Source organism: Scardinius erythrophthalmus (assembly GCF_964197995.2).
Source record: "Scardinius erythrophthalmus genome assembly, chromosome: 5".
Lineage (NCBI taxonomy): Eukaryota > Metazoa > Chordata > Actinopteri > Cypriniformes > Leuciscidae > Scardinius > Scardinius erythrophthalmus.
Genome location: NC_138225.1, coordinates 2,811,834 through 2,835,821, shown reverse-complemented (window position 1 = coordinate 2,835,821; position 23,988 = coordinate 2,811,834). Strand labels below are relative to the sequence as shown.

The following is a 23,988-nucleotide window of genomic DNA, read 5'->3' as shown; positions in this document are numbered from 1 at the left end:
TAGGGCCCTAATGGTTTATTACGAGAGATAAGGCGATTTTAGTGTGGCTCCATGAGGAAATTGTACACATTTTTAGCGGTTAATAACCAAATGTTGGTGACTTTGCATACAATTGATACTTATTGTATTAAAAGAGGAATGTCTGATCAGTGTGGGAAGTGCATGTTTTGGCCACCACTGTTATATTGAAGTATAATTGTGGATTATACTGTACTGCTTAACCACAGCCGTAACTACCATAAACATTGAGGGAGACAAATCCCAAAGATATTCTCAATGCCTCTGTTGCATTACACACTACACTGTTTGCTTAAGTTACATTTAATTTTTTTTTTGTCTGTCTCAGTGGTCCAACAGCACTTGTCAATGTCAAAAAGATTGGCTAAATCGAATAAAAAAAAGGTGGGGGTTACCGTTCACATAAGCTGGGCATGAATGACAGGCATGACAATTTAGAAATATTTCTGAGGTACTTGATACCTGTATATTCATTGCATTTGTAATAAAAAAAATAAAAAATGCATAGTGACACCAAAAGTATGAATCAAATTAGTTGGCTTTATTTGCTTAGCAAAAGATATTTCCATCAGTTATTAATGAATATATTAAAGCTTCTTGAATATATTTTATCTGTCATTTAATAGCAGAGTAGATATTTAGAGCTGCTCCAACAAGGCTCAACACTAAGGATTTCTCTACTGGCACAGTTGGGCTCATGGTTCACATTTTTCAATAAACAATTTTCAGGTACAGATATCGAATGAAGTAATCAAATGTAAAAACACTGATAAGGATTAATCTATATTTAATTTATACAGTGAAGACTATGCAAAGTCATCCAATCAAGAGCAGTAGGTGATTTCGGTCTTTTGTTAGATGAACGTTAAGGACAAAGTCAACAGTAGGTTTATTAGGCCACTGTCACTTTAAGAGCTGCATGTATCCAACATGCTTTTAAATATACAATATTCATAAAAAAATAAAGTGCTTCACTGAGGCTATATTATTCAGTATTGCCCATTTATTGCTTTCTGGTTTGTTATAGTAAAACAACTGGCTACACTGGATAGTCTATAACTGAATACTTATTTATACATTAATTTCTTATGATTGGAAAAGTAGAGGTTTTGAAATCTGCATGGTAATGAATGTCACCTGCAAGTGAAGCACATCAGTTTTAAATTTAAACCCATGAATTAACCGATTAGTCCACAAATAAATTAAGTGCAACTGCAGTTGATCTCAAAGTTGCAGTCTAGAGTCCAACTTTCAACAACTCTAAAAAGTGAAAGCTCAACGTTAATAGCCACTGCCTGAGTGAACTTCCATTTTAGTTATGAAAGGATTTGAAGTCACTGGACAAACATAAGCTCATGAACACTTCAACTTCCCACTCCAAACCACTATCAGATGAACAGACTACAAAAAAAAAAAAGACTGATTTGTATAAAATATTTTTAATTTAAATTGCATGGCCTGCAGCCATTCAATGCTGGCTGCATAAACAGGGGGACATGTAGGTCGTCTCAAACGAATCACCTATAAGAGGAACAGAAATAAGCTGTATCATGTTCAACAGTGAATTCAGCCAGAGCAAAGCATGATTAGGATGAAAGTGTACTTGTCTGATAGTAGTCATAAACGTTGATGACCGCTGGCTTGAGATCTTTCACATCAAGAACCCGTCTCAGCTGCAGACCGTAACTCATGGGGACACCTTTGGAAACCTGCGAGTCAAAAAGGATGACTAGAACAAACAGCACTCAATAGGGCAGCTAGCGAATATACCCAGTGGACAGCGTCTCACCTCTTTCAGATACACTAGGACATGATCATCTACAGCATCAACACGCTCCACTAGCGGAGCAAACGATTGGCTTGAAGAACCAAGCTGAGAGAAAAGACCATTGTTTACATGCACAATTACATCTAAAGAGCCTCAAGCATCTTGAGACTTAGTCATCTTAAACATACGAACCAGTGATGTATCTGCCGTGAAGCCCGACAGGAGCTTAATGTCCACAAGAACCATGTTAGTTCTTGCTTTTACGCCATTGTATCTGAATGAGGGTGATTGAGTAAAGAGGTTTAGTCAACATGAGCAAGAACACAGCTTCCTTTCATAAGAGTCAAACAATAGCTGGTTTCAGGACGCAAAGCCAAAGCTATTCTTACGTCACAGTGAAGTTCAACATGAGATTGGCCGCAAGTGTTCGGCAGTCTCCAGTCACCTTTGCTTCAACGCTCAGAGTCTTGTTGTCTTTAACAGGTGTCGGGATGTTGTAGAAACATGCAACCTACAGTACAAACACAGATCAAAACACAAATCAGTAAGATGTGGATGTGCACCACCGAAAAAGAGGGAGTGGAGATACAGACCTGCACAGAAACACAAGAGGTTCCGGTCACTTTAACACTATATTTGCCTGGAAATTTCTTCAGCGGCTTCTCCTGATACAGCAGTCGGTTGTCCCGACTCACATTGAAGCTATAAGATTCTCCTCCTACTCCAAAGGACTGTACAGTAACAGTGCTGGAGCCATCCAAGCTGAAGACTTGACCAGCGTACAGAGACAGGGCATGAAGAGCCACCACTGTGTCCTAAACACAAGCACCAGATTAAAAACCTCCTCATAAAGGATCGCGCTCATGTTTGGTAGTCAGAGGCACCTGGGTGGAGGAAAAGCCGCCGTAGAGATTCTGCTGGGTCACCAGCCAGTTGACAATTTGATTAGCATAGCTTAGATCAGCTGTCGTGAGAGGTTGAACAGCAAGAACTGCTAGCAGCACGTAAGAGCTGATCTCCACCGCCAGAGTATTACCAGATGTAGTTTGAGACCAGTGAACCTTAGTTGCTTAGGATGAGATGGAGGGGAGAAAGTCAATGCCAAAGAACCTGATGAACATCTCAAAACAAGACGCTAGTAAATTTCACCTTCGCTAATGTCAAGGTCTTTCAAGGTGGTTAGAAGCTGTGATCGAGTGGTGGTCTCTCCAGCCAGACTGAAAGTGTAGGCCAGCAGAGCCGTGGCGTAAGTGTTTCCCAGGTTCCCAATGACAGGCCTCAAGCATGATAGAGCATTGGTAATGATGGGATCCTAAAATAAAAGCAGATATCATTCAACAGCAGAACAGGAAGGGCATCTGCAAGGAGCTCATACACATTACGGTTTTTACTGTGACGGGGACGCCAAGTTCAAGTAGCGATGCAACAATGTAGGCAGTCATGGTCACGTTATCACCAACTCCACCCTAAAACACACCAGCATATGATTAAAAACAGTCTTGGACAGTCTATGGGTTAAGGTCCATTTGATAAAAATGTACCTTCATTTCATTGTGGTACAAAGTTCCCTGTTGTATGAAGCATCCATTTGAACCCTGCTGGCTTATTAGCCAGTCCTTTGCACTCTGAAGGACATTCGGATCGATGAAGACAAAGCGCTTTGCTAGACCAAAAGACCTCATGACAAAGGCAGTCAACCTAGCCATGCAGGAAGTTTCGTTAAAACAACTGAACTTACAAACCGCTGGTGACAAAGGCTGCACAAGACTAGAATAGCAGTAGTGAAACTCACCATGTATTGGATGCATCATAACCAAATGTGCTGTATGATCCGTCACTGTGCTTGTAGTTTAGTTGTCCTTGGTATCCTGTTCAAGTCAAAAACCACATATCGGAGGGGGGCTTATTAGGGATTCTAGACAGCTTCAATGAGAAGCAATAGGATTTAGACTCCTACATATTTAAAGCAGATTTGGTCATCCATACCTCTCTGAAGGTAGCTGGTGGCAGTCGCTCGGATGGCTGCGGTGAGTTGCCCTGTGACTTCAAGGTACAGCAGGATGTAAATATTGGGAGCAAGAATAATCATATTCTGTTCTCCACAGCCAGATGGCATCTGTATTAACCCATCCAGATTCTTCAGTGCACGGCCCATTATGTCCCCTACGAGAGGTCAAGCATAGAACCCACATCAGAAACTTATCCTACCAAACAATCACGTCAGTTTCTCCTCAAAATGCTTACCGAGGACTGAAACGGAGCATCTGTCTGACCCCTGAACCACATTTTTTGGAAATAGAGTCACGTCTTCAGAAAGAGCTTTTCCTAGGGACCGAACAGAAAGGACCAGCATTGAGTGTTAGGCTGTAGCGGGAGAATGTGTTGGGTATCAGAGTACAAACCTTTTGGACACAGTAACATACTCTTGCCGCTTGTCCTTTCAACTCCTTCAGGCTATAAAGGCAAAACACATCAGTAAAGCAGCATAAGCTCCATGATCAAACTCCAGAAAGCTAGTCAACACTTACCAGGACAATTAGACTTCGAGTGACCGCATCAATGCGTCCTCTCGTCGGCACGGTCACGACCTCAGTGCCACATCGAGTCCGGGATGGTTCAGCTGAGGCATTGACAGTCACATTGACAACTCCTGCAGTGACAGACAGAGTGAGCAACACCACGTACACTTCAGATTTAGAAGCAGGCATTCCCAAAACTGACCGAGAACAGCAGCTGAGAAAACCCATTTGAAGGTCTTTCTCTCATTGGCACATAGACAGGATGAATATGAATCAGTATACGGTTTAAGCGTGAAGGCCGTGGATGAAGCTGGAGTTACTTTAACCTGTGAACAAAACAGTGAACATGGAGCATAGACAGGGCCTACTCTATATAGACCCATTATAAATGAAAATAAACCATGGCAGACCATGATGCACTTGGACAGATAGTTGAAGACTGTGGCCTTCAGATCGAAAGACTCCCCACGGACGACAGAGTACGGCAAGGAGAGCTCCAGGAAGAAGGGCTGGAAGACCGTCAGCAGAGTAGGAGGAGCCAGGCCGAAACCTTTTGAGGACAGGCAGAACGCCTCCGTCTCCCATGTGGTGATTGTGTCAGGAACCGTAAGAGGAACTTGTGTGGATCCAGTAGCTCTGAAGAAAGGTCACCAGAAAAAGCGAGGGGGGAGGGGGGGCAGAATTAAAAACTGTGGGCAAGTAGCTTTAGATGGAACAAAAAGGAGTTATACGAACCCCACTTGAGCAAGCTGCCAGAACCAGGTTTCTGGAAAGTAAGTCCTGACGGTCACATCAAAAGAGGAAGTGTCGCCTCCAGCACTTTCTTCTACTGGAGAAGCTAATGCCTTGGCTAAAAAAGTATGATGAAAATCCATCCCTGAAAGAGACAATTTTACAACCAGATACTCAATCGTCCTCATGTCCGCAGAACACACAGGGTTCAAAATTTCAAATTTATGCGTGGTCTGGCCAGTTGTAGCCTTAAACATTTTGATTGTCTTTACATGGCACATTGAAGATCACATTCAGCAACAAAAGCCAATATAGACCATTACAACGCAAGAGATTAACGTTTATCCAATGGCTTGCAGTTTCAGGTCACATTACTTAAGTTCATAGTTGGTAGCTTATAAAGTTGTGTGGCAATTTCTAGAGCAAGAATCAAACTAACGGACATACCATCATGGGAGTTGCGATAAAAATTCAGGCCCTTGTACTTCAGACACTGAGGTAATCTGATAGGCAAATTAGTTGTGACCTTCATCCCCACACTCTGTCAGAAAAAATAAAATAAATAAATATCAGAACCAAAAAAAGTAGCATTTAGTAAAACACAGGATACTACCTTGAAGGCTTCGTAGGTTTGGTCTGCAGAAACATCTCGACGGGCTCGAAAACGCAGACATTCCTGTTCATCCTCAACTTCAAATGGATAATTTGGTAATGATCGCGCTGGGAGTAAGTTGAACACCTGACAGAGAGAAGTGCTCCTTGAAGACCTCCATTTGTGTGGGTTTTTTTTCCACTACTACAAGACTAAAGTCAGTGTTGTGTTGATTGAACTGGACTACTTCATTAATCCAAGTAGTCCAGTCATGGCATATCAGGGTTTTCCTTACTAGAGTTGAATGCAGTAAACTGAAGTGGCAGGTCTAATCAGATGTGCCGTACACAGAAATATTCAGATTAAAAGCCCAAACAAGAAATCTGATTGAGGCACACAGATACCCTTTCAGCACTCAGGCGTCTTTCTGGCTCCATGATCCGGACGCTCTGATCTACAGCACTGAGGCCACACAGAGATCCAGCTTGAGCAGAAACAGTCAGAACGTTTCCCTCAGCAGGAACAGCCGTACCTGGAGAGAACTGCAGAGACACCTGGAACGAGGACCAACACGCTGTAGGACACACCACCATTCCCCTAATTGAAATACACATCATACAGTACCTGGTTCTGGAAACACATATCCGTGTCAAATGACACACTAGCAGCAACTACATTCCTACTGGGAAGAACACTGTAGACCAGAATCTGCACTGCTGGAGCCATGTCAACGCTGACAGACAGCTGGAACGTCACGGAGCCACTTGTGACCTTATCACAAGCCTTTGCTTTGACCGTCTGAAATTCATGGAGGACGATCACTCCTCTGGATAAGACCTGACAGAAGATATGTAGGTGAATAAGTTGCTGAACACAGACCAGCAAACTTTAAAAGCTACAAAACTAGTGTCCACTCACCATATAGATTATGTCAGCTCTGTATCTACCAGCCTCTCCAACAAATGAATACTCCACGGTCACTAGAAATGAAGCACCACATTGGAGCGGCTGTTTGAGCTTCACTATAGTCAGTTCACTAAACGATGGGTTGTCGGGAGAAACAGGTTGGAGAAGCTGAACAACCCTTGTATCTGTAGTGAAGTATGGCACTTTATAATTATTAAAACCCTCTGGAGTCGCACTCGCCTGGGGAACAATGAATTGAATCAGTTTCATGCAAGAAAAAAAAAAAAAAAGTCTTCATTTCACAATACAAGTCATACCACCAGATTCAGATCAGCCTTAGGAAGATTAGCAGTGTTGAGGGAGAACGCAGCCAGTCCGTTCTTGTTTGTGGTTAGATTCAACAGCAGTTTGTTGGGCCAGTTGTTACCATCCAGGAGATAGACAGCTTTGTTTGCAACTGGAGTCTTATCAAAACGAGTCAAGGATATCTATTGGGAATGATCAAGGTTAGGAAAGGGAACCAATGTGAAGGCTTCCACGATAAGGGATGACGTTTTGCTTGCCTTTCCATTTATCATCGATCCGGGTTTAAAATAAGGAACCAGGAGGTCCAGAAACATGACGTTGCCGACTTCAAAAGTAATGGACACCACTGCAGATTTTGACACCATTACATCTGGGGGGGGGCATGAGAGAAAAACCAAACAGTGAAGATCAATTAGGCATGTGCCTTGAAGTGGATGTCTTGTGAAGATGATAAAGAATGTGGTTCAGATCAGCCAATAGCTCACCTGTTCCCTCCTCAGTAACATTCACATTTACAAGAAATGTGTCTTGCATGTAGTCTTCAAATTTGGTGTTGAAAAACACTGTTGTGTCGACGGTAAGGGAGGCACAGCCCGTGACATTAATCTGGTAGCAGAACAAAGATAGTCACATTTAAGCACAAACAGAGGAAAAACCCTCAGCGTTAAGGCAGGAGTCGCACACCTTTGCTGTTTGATTCAGGCACTGTCTTGTCAAATTAAGCACAGTGTATGGAAATGGATCACGGCACACTTCCACCAAGGCTTGACCAGGTACAGGCTGGCCATATGTATATCTGGGAAACATCAAAAAGGATGAGATAAAGAATTGACCAACCACAAGACAAGATAAAGCATCACTCACTTGGCACAAGCCTCAACTTTCAGTCCCAGATCTCCAATGCTGTATGTCTTTGGTGTGTTTACGGTCACGTCAAACTTGGGCAAAACTAAACCAGAAACAAAGCGCTTTAGGTTTAGACCTCAGATCGGTCACTGAAATGCTGCACATATACAACAACTTACCGTATTTTTTCACCTCAAAAACTTGAGAAATTCCTCGGTCGGCAATAAAAGCCTTTAGCATGTACATCCCTATCTGAGCCTCTGGGTTTAACTCGTGAGAAAGCTGCAATATCCACCCCGTTGAGGAGACGTTTGTCCACTGACCAATCCGGTTATTATCTTTGTCCTATTAAAACAATTAACAGCTCAGAGAAAATCTGCAAACAAAGAAAAGTGCAAAACGCTGCATTGGCGCCATTCAAAGACTTGCACCGGAGCAAATTCTCACCTCCACCACGACCAGATCGTACTGCAAAACACAAAGACAGGAATATTAAACATTTAAAAGCACAAACACAATGATGCAGAGGTCACTAAAGTTGACATTTCAGCATCTTAAAAGAACCTACATTTAGGGTCAAACCACTCAATATGGTGAAACATCTGGTCTTACCATTTGATCAAAAGGCACAAATTTGGGATCCATGGTGACAACTCTGAAATTAACTGAAGAGACACCAATAAACTCACATTTATTGCATACTGCACTTGAAGACCATCAGAACTTTTAGTGTGACGGACTTTCTACACCTCTAATATTCAACCAAGGGTCATTCACATTCACAGCTCACCCGTTTGTCCTGGATTGTAGATGGGTTTGTCTGTTTGGATGAAGGTCAAAGATAGGTAACGTCTAAACATGACTTTGCTCTCTTCGGTTGCTCTGAAGTGCTTCCCTTGAACTTCCACCTTCAGCTTCTGCACTGATTCTCCATCCACCCGAGGAGTCTGTCGAGTACTTCAGTTAGCATACAACCAACGAGACAAAAAGAGCCACATTTGTCTAATGACAGACCTGGAAACAAAAGCAGCGGTGAAACGGCATTGAAGAAACATGCTTCACAAGTTGAGTCCTCTTGTTCTTCTCATCAAGCAGAGAAATGGTCATTGTGAGGCTCTTTTGGGGTTGCAGAAGAGTCATGCATAACTTGGAGTCAGATCCAGACTCAATCACTGCAGGGAAAGTCACCATGAATGACCTGTGGAGAGGTTTAGTTTCAGAAACCACAGGACATCATCCATTCGATCACTGGATGGCATCGAACGAAGTAGTAATGGGATTGAAGGAAAGTTTCAATGGTTCACAAAACTTAGTTTCACCATCTATAAAGTTTAGTAAACAACTCCAATGTAAGAACAGATAACTGAATGCTTCTGTTCAGTATTTAATGATACTTACGGCCCTTGTACTTTACGTCCATCAACAGCAAAGAGAAAAAGGGCTAAAATGAGCCCTTTCCAAATACAAATCTCCCTCACAGCCATGAGGAGAAATCACCGAAGACTAAACCTAAACCAAGCCTCTCTTTCAGAAACCTTTAAGCTTCTCTTACGATGAAGGCTTTCACTGTTTACTGCAGGATCTCTAAATCATCCACACTAACGACAGCGATATATCTCTTAATATTTCGGGAACGCATTCATCTCGTTGATTTAATTAATTAACCACCACCTGGCTGTAATTAATTTGATCCTCTGATTTGGAGTTCCAACTGGTATTGATTTAAAACACCACACATAATAGAGGTTAGCGGGGCACAACCTAACGCGGGACCAGTTGAAACACACTTGTTTTAAATACTTCCAAACGTGCCAGCATGACGAAACTTGGTGTATTTACTAGTTGCCATATCAACACTATATATAGAAAATTTCAGAAATATTTGGAAGATATCACTGAACATTTATTTAACCATGGCAAAAGTAAATTTCTTGTTTATGTTAATTTTTATTTTATTTAAATTTAGACAAGTCGGATATTTTTTTATTCTTATATCTGTTATTTAACAGTTGAGATAGTTCTCAAATGCTGATCTAACCAGCATATTGTACAACAACCTAAATACTGACTAAACAAATGACACCGAACCGGTAAAATCCTGCACAACCAGCAGCATATGAGTGCTGTAAAAGCCTTTGTGTACAACTATTTAGTGTCTAAGAAAACAAGCATAAAAAGCAAACACACTATCTATTGCAATCTATTTACTCACACTTTCTTAAAAATCTTGCAAAGTATAAAATATTGATATTTCCCCAAAAATGATTTTCATAACTGGGGGAAATTATATTATACTGTAACTGACACTGTGACGCACGAGTAAAATTTTTGAACACAATTATGTGGAAATGTGAAATCAAAGTGACAGAAAAAATCACAATGTGAATTGGAACAGGGTCAATATTGATTTTTATATTGATTTTAAACTCCAGCTATTTGGGTCAGCTGTCAATATTTCTCTGTATCTGTATTTTTCATATAAAATGTTTTGAACTTGCAATTCAAGCTTTTGTTCAAATAATTCTATTTAAAGCTTTTATTTATCAGATTTCAACATTCAAATTGCAAATTGTTCTTCTAACAAATATTTCAAAAGTAGCTTTAACAAAGATTTTTTAGTGTGAACTGAACAAGAATACTACAAGAAGTTATTTAGAAGCTGATTAATCAGAAAAATAAAATACAAATATTTCTTGCTTATGTTTTATCATTTAATCATTTAGATCTTAAATATAATTTAATCAAATGTAATCATCATATTTTTAGAAATCATTATTATCATTTTGATGTGATTACCATTATTATCATTTGAAATGTATGTTTAATGCTTTTTTTATTAGAGAGAGATCTCTCAACCACTTTACTTATCTTTAGGCAAGAATATTATACTCAGAGTGTTTGAATTATATTTTACTTAGAAATATTAGAAGTGATTTTAACTGTTCATTTATGTTTATTTATTAAACTTTTAATCCTGATTATGGAAGAATTAATTTTACTCTTCATTTAGTAGTTTGATTGTCTGCTGCTCAGAAATAAAATTCGACTGAATCATCTGACTGGATCACCTGCATGCATCAGAAGGCAAATATAATGTGTTTTTTCACAACTTTCCAAACTGAGGCAAAGAATTTTACGCTGAAAAATGTTGTGCAAGTTCCCAGCATGCATTGCAGCTTGAAACAACTTTGTGGCAACAAATATTAAAAAGTGATTCCAACGATTTCGTTCCTCTGTGCCATTACTGGTATAGTGGTGTGGATTATTAAAACTTTATAGCTATATTTTTGTATCCTTGTGGCTGTTAGGAAGGAAAAATTAGCATGAGATTTCGTATTTCAATAGTTTCTCCTGGAAAGTATAGGCCTAATGAGAGAAAATGATCCTTAAAGGCCCGTTTGCACTACTCTTTTCTTCAGGCATCGTCCCAAATCGAGCAGATTATCCTGATGAAAGAGACTCCGCTGTAAATATCAAGTATGATATGTAAGTCTGGACGTTCAACTGCAATAAATTAATAAACCACCACACTTATTTTTTCCTTATTCCTCACTGTCCTCAAATTATATTATCGGATACTCTATCAGGCATAAAAATACATTATTTTAAACAGATTCTAAAAATATTTTATATACTTTGGTATTGAATTACATAAAATCAATTTAATATAGAATTGGATTCAATTTAAATAAGTCAATTTAAACATTAATTTTAAATATAAGTACATAAAGTATTTAAAATCAATTCATATTTTTCTTTTGTATAAATATTTGACCTCAATGCACTTTGGTGTTGAATTACACAAAATCAGTGTAATATTTAATGTAAATTAGTACATTTAAATATTGATTATTTACATTTAAAATGAATACTTCTTTTGCTTAAATATTTGATCTCAATACACTTTGGTATTGTTATATATAAATTCAGTCTAGAATCGAATTAATTTCAATTTCAATTACTCAATATAAACATTGATTTTTAAAGGTGCTCTATGTAGAATTGAGAAACTCTTGTTAATAGCGACTCCAGTGGCCGTGAAGTGAAACTGCAGCAGCTTCGCACTCGAGATCACGTAACGCACAAGAGACTGAGCGTGATTCAAGTCTCCGCTTAGAAGTTGGAAATACCTTAGCAGTGATTTACTGTTAACGAATATCCCAACGCCGTCCACTGCTGAGAGCGACGTGTAGATGAATATGTGAATATGTGCTGCTCTTTCCTCTCAATAACACAATAAACACACAGAAATGAGAAACATCAGTTCAGAAAGCGTCTGATCATAGAGATGTGGAGATGTTCTCGACAGATGAGCTCATTAATATCACACTGTTATGATAGTTTGATTATAAAGTATATTTGAGACTATAGACTATATAGATCTGACTATGCGAGACTGTAGTTTGAATGAATCTCTTTTCTTCACACGACACATTGACATTACAGTCCAGAACGGCTCTTTCAGCATTATCCTGAACATTGTATAAGCATTAGTTTCATGTGTCAGCGAACAGAAGAGAGGCTCTCGGTCTATCTGCGATTTTCCTGACAAAAATTCCCGAGTCCTAAACATAAAAATCAGTCGACAGGCTTTCAGAGACAAGCGAGGAAGTCTCGTTTTTAAGTTTTGTTTCGTTAGGTTCTGTTCACACATCGGCAATAAAAAAGTGATTAATACATTAAAATTCTTAGATATAGCCCCTTTAAATATTTAAAAACAGTATGTATTTTGCTTATAGCAACATCTTTAAAGGGGTGGTTGAATATGATTTCACTTGTCTAACTTTAGTTAGTGTGTAATGTTGCTGTTTGATCATAAACAACATCTGCAAAGTTACAACGCTCAAAGTTCAAAGCAAAGGAAGATATTTGCTTTTAAAGAAATCGCTTTTTAAGGACTACAACAAACGGCTGGTAGAGACTACACCACATTCCTCCCGGGTTAGTGACATCACCAACCCTAGAATTTACATAAACCCCGCCCCCTGAACACGATTATAGATTATCAAGACAGAATATGCCAATCAATGACTAGAAGATAACTACACATAAGCTTCATAAATTCATCAACTAACCATTCAGAAATGTCCTGTTGCTTCTACATGTTGTCACTTCTTCTCGAGTCTCTCTATCATTGACTGACTCCGGTTTGAACATAAAAGACTAAAAGTTTTTGAAATGTTCAGTGCATGTGTGTGTGAGGTAAAAGGACACAAGCTCTTGAAGCTCCGCCCCCTGCGCCGGGAGCAGCAGCTCATTTGCATTTAAATGGACAGACACAAAACTGTGCGTTTTTGCTCACCCTCAAAAAGTGACAATTTTAACATGCTATATAAAAATATCTGTGGGGTATTTTGAGCTAAAACTTCACACACACACTCTGGGGACATCAGAGACTTATTTTAGATCTTGTGAAAAAGGCATTATACCACCCCTTTAAAGCGTTTCCCCCATTGAGCTTGGCACATTGCATTATGGGACAGCCCTCTCCACAAAGGATGCATAAGAAGCCACCTTAGATTTTGCATTTGCATTCAGACATTTGTGTCCAGAGCATCTTTAAATGTGTAGGACGCTCACTATAGATTTAAAAAAAATTCAAATAACACTGAACATAATTTTAACAGCAACTAAGTTGTCAAACCCAGTATTACTTGGTGAATTATAGCACGAAGGGAATAGATTGAAATCACAGAGTGTCAAAGGCAATGGCGATAATGATTATGGAAGCTGTCCAAACTTCAACACCATCAAAGCGATTGAACTCGAACACTATTGATCCAGCGGGCTCTGCTTTAGGCTGATGGCCTGTTAATAAAGATTATTAAAAAATGCTGGTTAAATGTGGAAAAAATGTGAAGGACAGAGGTAATACACACACACACACACACTCATGTTACTGTTTTTGGATGATCCAAACCGCACCTTTTGTGAGCGCAACCTGAAACCAGAGATGCTGTGAAGGGCTGGGCTTTACTGTCTTCTTCCCTCCTCCCGTTTCCTCTTCATTCATGAGCCAGGCCGGGACGAGGTGTCAGGGCATTAACATACAATGCTGGGGTACCTTTTTCTTTTTTTACATAATAGGTTCTAGAGCAGCCTGGCACGTATAGACTCACAAGGTGAGAGAGATGAAAGAGTGCGTTGCTCTTCAGCCGGATGCACTTTTTTCTTTCCCCAGCTAACTCAGAGAGAGCTGAAGAAGTGTCCTGTGAGCTACATCTGAATTCACTGTGGACTGTTGCTTTTGGCTGAAAAAAATAATAATAATTTTGCTACTTTCCATCAAAGGTATGTTTATGTATAATTCTCATTATAGGGCGTCATTTAAAGTCATTTTACAGGAAATGTGTTTTTTTTTTTTGTTTTTTTAGATGCTTTATGCAAAATAAAATATAATTATATTTAAAAAATAGCATATATTTTTGCTAATTTTCTGCTACAATTCTGGAACTAGTTTTTAATTGCTATTTATTATTATTCCGCAAATGCATGCTCTTTTAATTGATTATTTAGACTTTAAGGCTCACCTGTTGCATTTTTGTGTTTTGATATTTAGAGGGGGAAAAATATCACATCTTATTTTAACCATCAGAAATTTAAAAAGGCAAAATTGCACTGAAACTGAATTTTGAAGTCTCTCCCGGTTAATCTGGGACTTTAAGGGGGTATTTTCGCGAGCGCCTGGGATCTGTCAGTGTGAGAAGGAGAGGGAGGGGAAACACAGGCGACACAAAAGGCAACATTATTCCCTCGTGGACCCATGCTGCATCCAGCCATGAATGGAGTATTGAAAAACATAATATTGGTGACTAGATTAATTTTCAGGCCCTCACAACCGCACCATTTTGTCTGCAGGCTCGCAGCGTTTGCGTTGGTTAATGTTGTAATTGGCCGCACAGTGAGCTTTCTGGACGACAGGGGTTCAGCTCTTCTAAAGCAAGCAGAGCAGAGCTGTGTGAAAGGGAGGTTAAAGTGTCTCTCGGTGGGTGACATGCTTCTCTCTGTTGCTGTTTGCCTCTGGCTCGTGCAGGTTTATGGTTGTTTTTTAGGCACCTGTGGAAGAGAAAACAACAAATGAGATCTCTTACAATACAAATTTCCTCTGAGCATCCATTTATGGCTATTTTAGATAATAATACTGATATTTTGAATGGGTTTTTATTTTTATATGGCCTGTTTTCGTTTTCATTTTAGTACAAGTTTTAGTAATTTTGTTGCATTTTTGTCCTTTTTCTTAATTTTTGTTTTGTTTTATATGATATATTCTAAATGAAATTGAGAAATCGTCTAGCACCATTTGCCGTAGACCCATGAACGAGGTGTCAAATCATGTGTCTTGAGGACAACACAGCTTTGACTATTACAGACTATTATAAGAGATTGTGTATGATGTTTGTACAGCGGGCGAAAAATCCCATTAACATTGGACAGATCATTGTATCTATAAATGGGGACATTTCAACTTCCTCGCCACACCCTAGCAACCAGTTACAGGACCCTAGCAACCACCCCCCCATAAAACTTCCATTGAAAAAGGGCACGAGGGATATCTCTGGATCAGAACATTATAGAGATAAGGGGATGTTTTGACTCAGACTGGCAAGTAGTCTTTAAATATCACCATGGAAACAATCTAGCAATCATTTAGAGCTGTTACAGTGATCTGTTATCAGAGGGAACTGTCTAAGTTATGCATTTCAGAAATATACAAATACAAAATCGCAGTTCTAGCGAAAAAGGTATTAATTTAAACAATGTAATCATTTTAATGCAGAAACAATGAGCTCATTGAAGTAATGAATACTTGACCCTGTGTGACCCTGGACCACAAAACCAGTCATAAGGGTAATTTCTGTGTGAAATTGAGATATATACATCATCTGAAAGCTGAATAAATAAGCTTTCCATTGATGTAGCTATGGTTTGTTAATATAAGATAATATTTGGCCGAGATTGAGAAAATCTTTAAAGTTGTTCATTTATGTTCTTGATTGTGCTGCATTCACTCACAAAAATATAGATATTTTTATAGGCCTATATTTACGGTAGGAAATTTACTAAATATCTTCATGGAACATGATATAAACTTAATATCCTAATGATTTTGGCATAAAAGAAAAATGGATAATTTTTACCCTTGCAATGTTTTGCTGGCTATTGCCACAGATATACCCGTGCGACTCGAGACTGGTGACGTGATCCAGGGTCACAAATGATTATGACATTTAGAAAAAGGTAGCATTGGTGCATGTTGATTGAGAGTTTGCGTCATCTGAAGTCTTCGCGCGGTACCAGGGCAAACCAGCCTTTCCTTCAGCCCTCCTGCCCCCCTCCTCCCCCCTCTCGCCCCCCCGGCGCCCCAGCCCGAGGTTCAGGACAGTCCCAGTGACAGATTCTCCGGAAGGAGCGTTTAACTGCTGGCGATGGCGACCACAGACAGCAGAAATGTCTTTTTGTGCACCGAGGCCCGGAATGTTCACTATCTTCCCCGCGGAATATCATATTCTCCCCCAGATCCCAGATCCTGAGCCCTATCCCACCAGTTACACGCATTCCAGGGTAAGGTCAGGAGGGTTTTAGGAAAAACTAAAAAAAAAAAGGATAATACACTGTAAATCCAGCTATGGTTAAATGTACTTTAAACATGTGAGGAAACCGGATGAGTGACGTTAAACATTTCAGCCCTTCAAACACTTACTTAATGTATTATTATTTATTTGAATAAATGCAAAGTTAATCTTTTGTAATATCAGCTACTGTTGACTGACAGTTTGAGTTGCGAGATTTAGTCACAAGCTATTTTTAATACTTTTCAGTGGTTAGCTATTAGCAAAACCCACAGAAAGATGTAAAGGGTAGTAATGATTTATGAAAAAATAAAATCAAAATGACAATATATGGAGATACAGGTTTCCGCCCGACAGCAACGGTGTGTGTGTGTGCCTGTGTGTGTGTGTGTGTTTGTACATGTACAGTATATGGCAGTCCGGCCATATGGTTCAAAAACTTGGAGCTGGCACGTGTAAATTAATCTGAAAACATAAAACACTAAACATAATCACTAAAACACTAAAATGTATAACTCGTTAACATATAATCAATGTTTTTATTATAAATCTCTGGAACATACCACACAAACCAACCAGCAAGCACAAGGCACAGAGCGATCGGTCTGCTCTCGTGTCAGTGTGTGTGTGTGTGAGTGTGTGTGTGTCCAGAAGTGCCTGTGGCCTGCAGGCTCCACATTTGTTGTTGTGGTGGTGTGTTTTTTACATAACATACTATGAGGAGAATCTGTCCAATCACGGACGAGCAGATTCAGTAGTGGACCAGTTACTGTAATAACCTCGCGTCTGGTGTCGAGAATAAGCGACAGTAAACGACAGACAGGGACTGAAGGGCCTCACTGAAGGTGTGTGTGTGTGTGTGTGTGTTCTGCAGGTGCCATGAAAGGTCAGCGAGTGTCACACTGTGAGCTCAGATGTTGTAAATCTGCCGTCTGGATCCTCTCCGGCCTGCTGGCTTCAGTGTTTCTGATCGCCGTCTCCATCATTCGTCCACACAGTGAGTGAGAAGCTTTTAGATATGTAGATATGTACACTATTAGACAAAAGTTATTAATAATTAAGACTTTTTCATTTTGAGTCTATTATGCTCACCAAGGCTGCATTTATTTGATCGAAACCATGTGGAAACTGTGATACACTACCATTAAAAAGTTTGGGATCAAAAAATATTGTATGTATAGGCCTACATATATTCAGCAAAGACAGATCTTAAAGGATTAGTTCACTTTCAAAAAGTGTTTTGCTGATAATTTACTCACCCCGATGTCATCCGAGATATCCATGTCTTTCTTTCTTCAGTCGAAAAGAAATTAAGGTTTTTGAGGAAAACATTCCAGGATTTTTTGACACAGAATGGACTTTAATGGCAACCAACTATACCAATGTTCAAAGAAGGTTCAAATGTCCGTCTCAATGCAGCGTCAAAGTCTCGACACGATCCCTGTCGAGAAATAACGGTCTAATCTAGCGAAACGATCGTCATTTTCTAAAAAACAATTTATATATATATATTTTTTAAGTATATAAAAAGAGATGCGCCACGTATTACGTCATCACATTGGAAAGGTCACGAAAACCAAAAAAATAATAATAAATTAAAACAAAGATGTCGGACGATTTTGAAGTTGGAGGAGAAAATGAGATGGAGTTTTTCGCCCTTCCCGACCTTTCTGAACCGGAGAACACAGACAAATAACTTAGACAGATGACGTGACGCGTGACCTTTCCAACGTAATGACGTAATGCGTGGCGCATCTCAGAGATGGTACAAGACGGGCATTTGTGGTTAAAAAGTATATATATATATAAATTGTGTTTTAGAAAATGATAAGACCGTTATTTCTCGGCTGGGATTGTGTTGAGACTTTGAAGCTGCACTGAGACGGACATTTGAACCTTCTTTGAACATTGGAATAGTTGGTTGCCATTGAAGTCCATTCTGTGTAGAAAAATCCTGGAATGTTTTCCTCAAAAACCTTAATTTCTTTTCGACTGAAGAAAGAAAGACATGGATATCTCGGATGACATCAGGGTGAGTAAATTATTAGCAAAAAAAATTTTTTGAAAGTGAACTAATCCTTTAATCATATCGAAAGTGAAAGTAAAGTCATTTATTATTTATTTCAAATAAATGCTGTTCATTGAACTTCCTAGTCATAAATGAATCCTGGAAAAATGTATCATGATTTTCTCAAAGATATAAACTGTTTTCAACATTGATAATAATCAGAAATGTTTCTTGAGTATCAAATCATCATATTAGAGTGATTTCTGAAGGATCATGTGACACTGAAGACTGGAGTAATGATGCTGAAAATTCAGCTTTGATCACAGGATATAAATTACACTTATATACTATATATTCAAACAGAAAACCACTGTTTGAAATCGTAATATTGTGATATTTCACAACATTATTTGTTGAGCACATAAGAAACTTTAAAAAATCTGATTTATTCCAAACTTTAGACAAGTAGTGTATGATATATATTAGCATTTTGCTAATCATATAATAAAGGCTCTAGATCAACTTTGGGGGCAATTTGTTTTGAATCCAGCAGTAAACCACATAATATAATATAATATAATATAATATAATATAATATAATATAATATAATATAATATAATATAATATAATATAATATAATATAATATAATATAATATAATATAATAATGCATGCAGGTTTTATGAGCTCAAACTGAGAAACTACATATTTGCATTACTAAACTTTGATGCATAATTCAGTCAAGATCATTTGTGCTACTAACATTAATGGAAACTCACATCAGGTGTCTTGTTACTTTATTAATTTTTTTTTAAAACAACAACAACAACAACAACAACAACAACAACAACAACAACAACAACAACAACATAAAGTTAACTACTGTATAATAACCCTGGTTTTAACCATAAATCATGCCATCAAGTATTAAATCACTGTCTTTAAACATCTGCTTTATGGGAACAATAATCAAAATCAAAGACAACAGCAATCTAACAGTTGTTCTTACTAAGACTTTTTAGTTAACTTTACTTAATGTCCAATAATTTGTTGAACTTACTTAAAACAATTTAGTAATCTGTACTGTTTGCCTTCGTTACTCAGGAAACCCAAGTGAACATTACTTGACTGGTTTGAGTACCATTTTGCCAAAGCAAAAAATAAAAAAAGAAAAAAATAAACAGGCGGGGCAAATGGTTTTTGAGGCGGGGCAATTCTTAATAGACTTTTCACTAATTTCTTCCACTTCTGTAGTCTTAGTTGCATTAGCTCATTTTCCATTCATCTTTAATGTTATTGTCAATACAACTAAACATTTTGGGAGAACGTCACATAAGTTGACTTCATAAATTCATGTTGATTTTCTAAAATTACTCACCATTATTGTGATTAGTGTTCCCTTTGGTTGGGCACTTGCACTTCATTAATATCATTGTAATTCTCTTCCAATTGATGCAGTAATACAACATGAAATCACAGTTATTTGATTTCAAAGGAAGTGAAGTAAATATTATATATATTTATACTTAAATTATTTCCATGCTTTGAATGAATGTATTAATGATATATAACATAACTATATTTCATGTATAATAATGATCTTTTAACATTTTATTGCTAACACTTAAGGCATAATCTTTTAACTGGGTTGATATAATCCCTCTATATTTGTGACATATCTTGCATTTTTGTAAGTCACACACAGACTTCAACATTCAGCATGCAAACCACAACAATGGTAACAAGTTTTTATTTTTATTATTAATTTAATTAATTAGACCATTACAATTTTATGTCAGTATAACCCCAATAACGATGGCAAATAACATTGTAATGGTAAAATAAAGCCAAAAATAGTAAAACAAAGCAATTAATTTATTCATGCCGCAATGCACTCTGGGAGTACACTTCCTCAGATCACAGATAGAATTAAGTGGACAAAACTTAAATGGATTACGTAAGAAGAACTTGATGCAATTAAGTTATGCTTAATTAAATTAAGGCATCGAGTTTGCACAATTGAATTATGTAAACGGAACAAATTAGTTTTTACGGTACAGGCTTAATGGATCCTGGTGGAACACAACACTACTTTCTCATTGTTAGTTCAACACAAACTTTTGAAAAGACAGATGAACTAAAGGTGTAATGAGGACATGGACACCTGAGAAGATGTGTATGTAAAGGTGGTTTCCTCTACATGACACACCTGAACTCCCAGCAGATCAGTGCTTTCCCATCAGTCGTACAAATGATCGGCAGTGACGCAAACACGAACAAAGACGTGAGATAATGTGTGTAGTGTGTCACAGACTGACTGTTGTCTATAAGAGAACTTCAAAAAAATAGTTATAGTAACACTTTAGTTTAGGGTCCAATTCTCACTATTAATAGCTGCTTATTATCATGTATCTTACTAGGATATTGTCTGTTTATTAGTATATTAATGCCTTATTCTGCATGATCATATTCTACATCCCTTAATCCTACAATACCTAACCTTAACAACGCCCTTATTAACTATTAATAAGCAGTGTTTATTGAGGCAATTATTGTGAGAATTGGACCCTAATCTAAAGTGTGACCAAGGGTTATAATATTATTTCTTCTGATTGAGAATTGCATATTTAAGTTACTTAATGATGACGATGTCTGGTTTATGTTTAATTGTTTTGATCTCTTCTGTGTGCAGGAGATCTCAATCTCAAACTCAAACTCGAACGAAGATCAGTTTCCAGTAAGTATCATTAGAAACTGAACATTTATATTTGTTTATGACTTTTCATAAGCAACCTTAATGATGTCAGTCGCAACACCCTAACGACCACATAGCAACATTCTAAAAACATTGCAATAATGTAGCAACATTAGAACAACTTAGAACATTTGAAACAGTTTGAAAACGTACATTCTAAAAATCTATTTGTCACCATGTTTTATATGAATGCTAACGCTTCAGAAGTGCAGTATGTGTGAACGAACATAAAGTGCCTGAAGGGTTATATTCAGAGCGACTGATGTTTCAGTGACATACGTATTAATAAGCAGAGAAGAAGAAGAAGTCTTTGTGAGTAATGAAATCCTACACCATCGATTCACAGTTCAATACAATAGTTTGTGTAGGCGCTGGCATTAGCTGTCTCAATACAGCTGCAAAACAGAGGACAAACAAAACATCAACTGCTAGAGACCGGGGTGTGTGTGTGTGTGTGTGTGTGTGTGTGTGTGTGTGTGTGTGTGTGTGTGTGTGTGTGTGTGTGTGTGTGTGTGTGTGTGTGTGTGTGTGTGTGTGTGTGGGTGTGTGTGTGTGTGGGTGTGTGTGTGTGTGTGTGTGTGTGTGTGTGTGTGTGGGTGTGTGGGTGTGTGTGGGTGTGTGTGTGTGTGTGTGTGTGTGTGTGTGTGTGTGTGTGTGTGTGTGTGTGTGTGTGTGTGTGTGTGTGTGGAGCGAAGAGAAAACACCAGAGCTTTCTCAACAAACACACCCAAGTCTAGCCAACATGTCAAATGTCATAAAATGTTGAGTTATAAATATATTTCAATTGGAACTATATATAAATACACTTTAAGACCAACAATACATTTGATTAGTCATCTAGAAATATTGTACTCTAATGTGTGAATATGTCAAATATATGCCTAATTCATATATTCATATATGATATATATATATATATATATATGATATATATATATATATATATATATATATATATATATATATATATACAGACACACATATATACAGTATAATTTGGGGTCTGTAAAATTTTTTTTTAAGTTTTTGAAAGAATACTCTTAAGTCCACCAAGGCTGCATTTATTTGATAAAAATAAATAAATAAATAAATAAAATACTTTCTAATATTATTACAATTTAATATAACAGACAAATATATATAAAACTCTTCAATGTCACTTTTTATTATAGTTTAATCTTTTATAGTTAAGCATATATAAAAAAAGATTAAAACATTATTTTATTATTGTTTTTATATATGCTTAACTTTTATCTTTATCTAATGTTAAAAAAAATGTTTATGTTTAATATTGATATATATATATATATATATATATATATATATATCATTGACATTGACATCATATATGTATCTCAAGCTTAAAACATTAAAGATATGAAAAAACTATGCATATATTATTGATGTTATTGATATATTATGATTTTCAATATATACAGTATATACCTGTACACAGTTGTGGTCAGAGTTATTGGCACCCCTGGTAAATATGATCAAAGATGGCTGTAAAAATAAATCTGCATTGTTTATCCTTTTGATCTCTCATTAAAAAACTGGCAAAAATCTAACCTTTCATTGAAGTAAAAGAATTGAAAGTGTGTGTGTGTGTGTGGGGGGGGGGGGGGTAAAACACGTTATAACAACTGTATATATAAATATAGAAAATGTATAATTTAGGATTTCAAAGAAAACTTGATAACACTTTACAATAAGGCCTCATTAGTTAATATATGAGATAATAACACTATTTATATATATTCCATACATAACTTTTCAGAAAACGTCTCTCAAGAGGCTCATTAATGCGTCTCGCAAGTCTAAAGCAGACAATTTGCAAGAAAACATAAGTAGAATTATTGATTTTTTTTATTTATTGAAGAGATTCAATATCCACTGGCTCGTCAGCTGAATCAGACTCACAGCGCACATCTGAATATCTGAATATCTGAATATCTGATCTTGCATTATTATTATTGAGCCATGCCACATATTTCTGTCTGTCTGAATCACAGCCTGAACAGAATTCACAGTCTTCCTGTTTCACCGAGTCTAAGATTACAGGAAAATAGATGTAGTAGATATAGAGGGCTGTAGCTGCGGAGGGCCAAGAACCTCCTTTCAACAAATCATTTCACCACAATCGTTGTTTTCTCTCTCTCTCTCTCTCTCTCTCTCTGACTTTCTCTCCTGTTTTTTTTCTCCCACAGCCAATACTACAAATGCCCCAGTGACAACACAGTCTGACGGTGAGCGTCTTCGCAATTCACTTTCTCACCCTTTCTGTCCTTAAACAAGAACACACCCTTTAAAGAAAAGGCAAGTTTGCCGTCGCCCGTCCGAGAGAAAACGGATCATAATTTCCTCCAAAGGGACAAGAAAAAAAGACGGGTCACTTCCTCTTGCTCAGTTTACACAATCCCCTTCTCCACCGCTATGCCACGTCCTCTCTCTCTCTCTTTCTTTTTGGAGTCATATGTCATATTTAGACTTATTATTGTGCCTTAAGTTGAAGGGGATTAGGAACATTCTTACTGGGTTCATTATATCATTATATTTGAGCTCGACTTATTCAGAAGCCAGAGTAGATTTCATGCGCACTAGACTTATGACCTTCAACTGGACACTACATTTTTTTCGGATATAATCCTTTGGTAACATCATATTTTTGGACATGTACACTCATTACAAATAAAGGTTCCAAAAAGGGCTTTTCAAAGCATTTTAAATGAACCTTTCAGTTCTTGTTAAGAACATTTTGAAAATCTAAAGAACCCTTCTGCACTTTAAAGAAACGAATGGAAAGATTCTACAGACACTAAAGATTCTTCATGGAACCTTCAACGCCAATAAAGAACCTTTATATTCACGAGTGTCGTTTTTGGACATGATACCATGGTAATACCATTTAATGGACATATAATACATATGTGACCCTGGACCACAAAACCAGTCACATTGGTAAAAAAAA

At 37.6% G+C, this 23,988-nt stretch overlaps 2 protein-coding genes across 3 annotated transcripts in view; one reads left to right on the top strand and one right to left on the bottom strand.

The window, feature by feature from the left end:
• Positions 1 to 1,232: 1,232 nt before the first annotated feature.
• LOC308690412 (alpha-2-macroglobulin-like) lies at positions 1,233 to 9,313 on the bottom strand. Of its 2 annotated transcripts, none has more exons than XM_081364814.1 (34): positions 9,086 to 9,313; positions 8,702 to 8,885; positions 8,478 to 8,634; positions 8,300 to 8,352; positions 8,135 to 8,155; positions 7,867 to 8,032; positions 7,706 to 7,790; positions 7,526 to 7,637; positions 7,327 to 7,447; positions 7,099 to 7,211; positions 6,853 to 7,023; positions 6,548 to 6,775; positions 6,254 to 6,466; positions 6,034 to 6,183; positions 5,651 to 5,776; positions 5,485 to 5,578; positions 5,041 to 5,182; positions 4,716 to 4,941; positions 4,508 to 4,631; positions 4,315 to 4,436; positions 4,189 to 4,240; positions 4,031 to 4,111; positions 3,773 to 3,949; positions 3,579 to 3,654; positions 3,328 to 3,484; positions 3,178 to 3,252; positions 2,936 to 3,098; positions 2,671 to 2,855; positions 2,380 to 2,601; positions 2,176 to 2,297; positions 1,979 to 2,060; positions 1,808 to 1,891; positions 1,622 to 1,727; positions 1,233 to 1,539 (listed from the first exon to the last, which is right to left on the bottom strand). In XM_081364814.1, the coding sequence occupies exons 1-34, from the start codon at positions 9,169 to 9,171 to the stop codon at positions 1,487 to 1,489; spliced, it is 4,329 nt and encodes a 1,442-aa protein (XP_081220940.1). In that variant the 5' UTR covers positions 9,172 to 9,313; the 3' UTR covers positions 1,233 to 1,486. The 2 variants fall into 2 exon arrangements, 1 of the variants encoding a protein (XP_081220940.1); XR_014030147.1 differs by having other exon boundaries at positions 1,445 to 1,539; positions 2,232 to 2,297.
• A 4,394-nt stretch (positions 9,314 to 13,707) lies between these two features.
• Positions 13,708 to 23,988, top strand: part of LOC308691322 (scavenger receptor cysteine-rich domain-containing group B protein) — a gene marked incomplete at its 3' end in the record, with an annotated part of 33,596 nt that continues 23,315 nt past the window's right edge. The window contains exons 1-5 of the mRNA XM_081366397.1: positions 13,708 to 13,747; positions 13,869 to 13,978; positions 17,132 to 17,254; positions 20,958 to 21,002; positions 23,228 to 23,266. Coding sequence (XP_081222523.1) covers positions 17,137 to 17,254; positions 20,958 to 21,002; positions 23,228 to 23,266 — 202 coding nt within the window. The 5' untranslated portion in view covers positions 13,708 to 13,747; positions 13,869 to 13,978; positions 17,132 to 17,136. The remainder of the gene's footprint in view (positions 13,748 to 13,868; positions 13,979 to 17,131; positions 17,255 to 20,957; positions 21,003 to 23,227; positions 23,267 to 23,988) is intronic.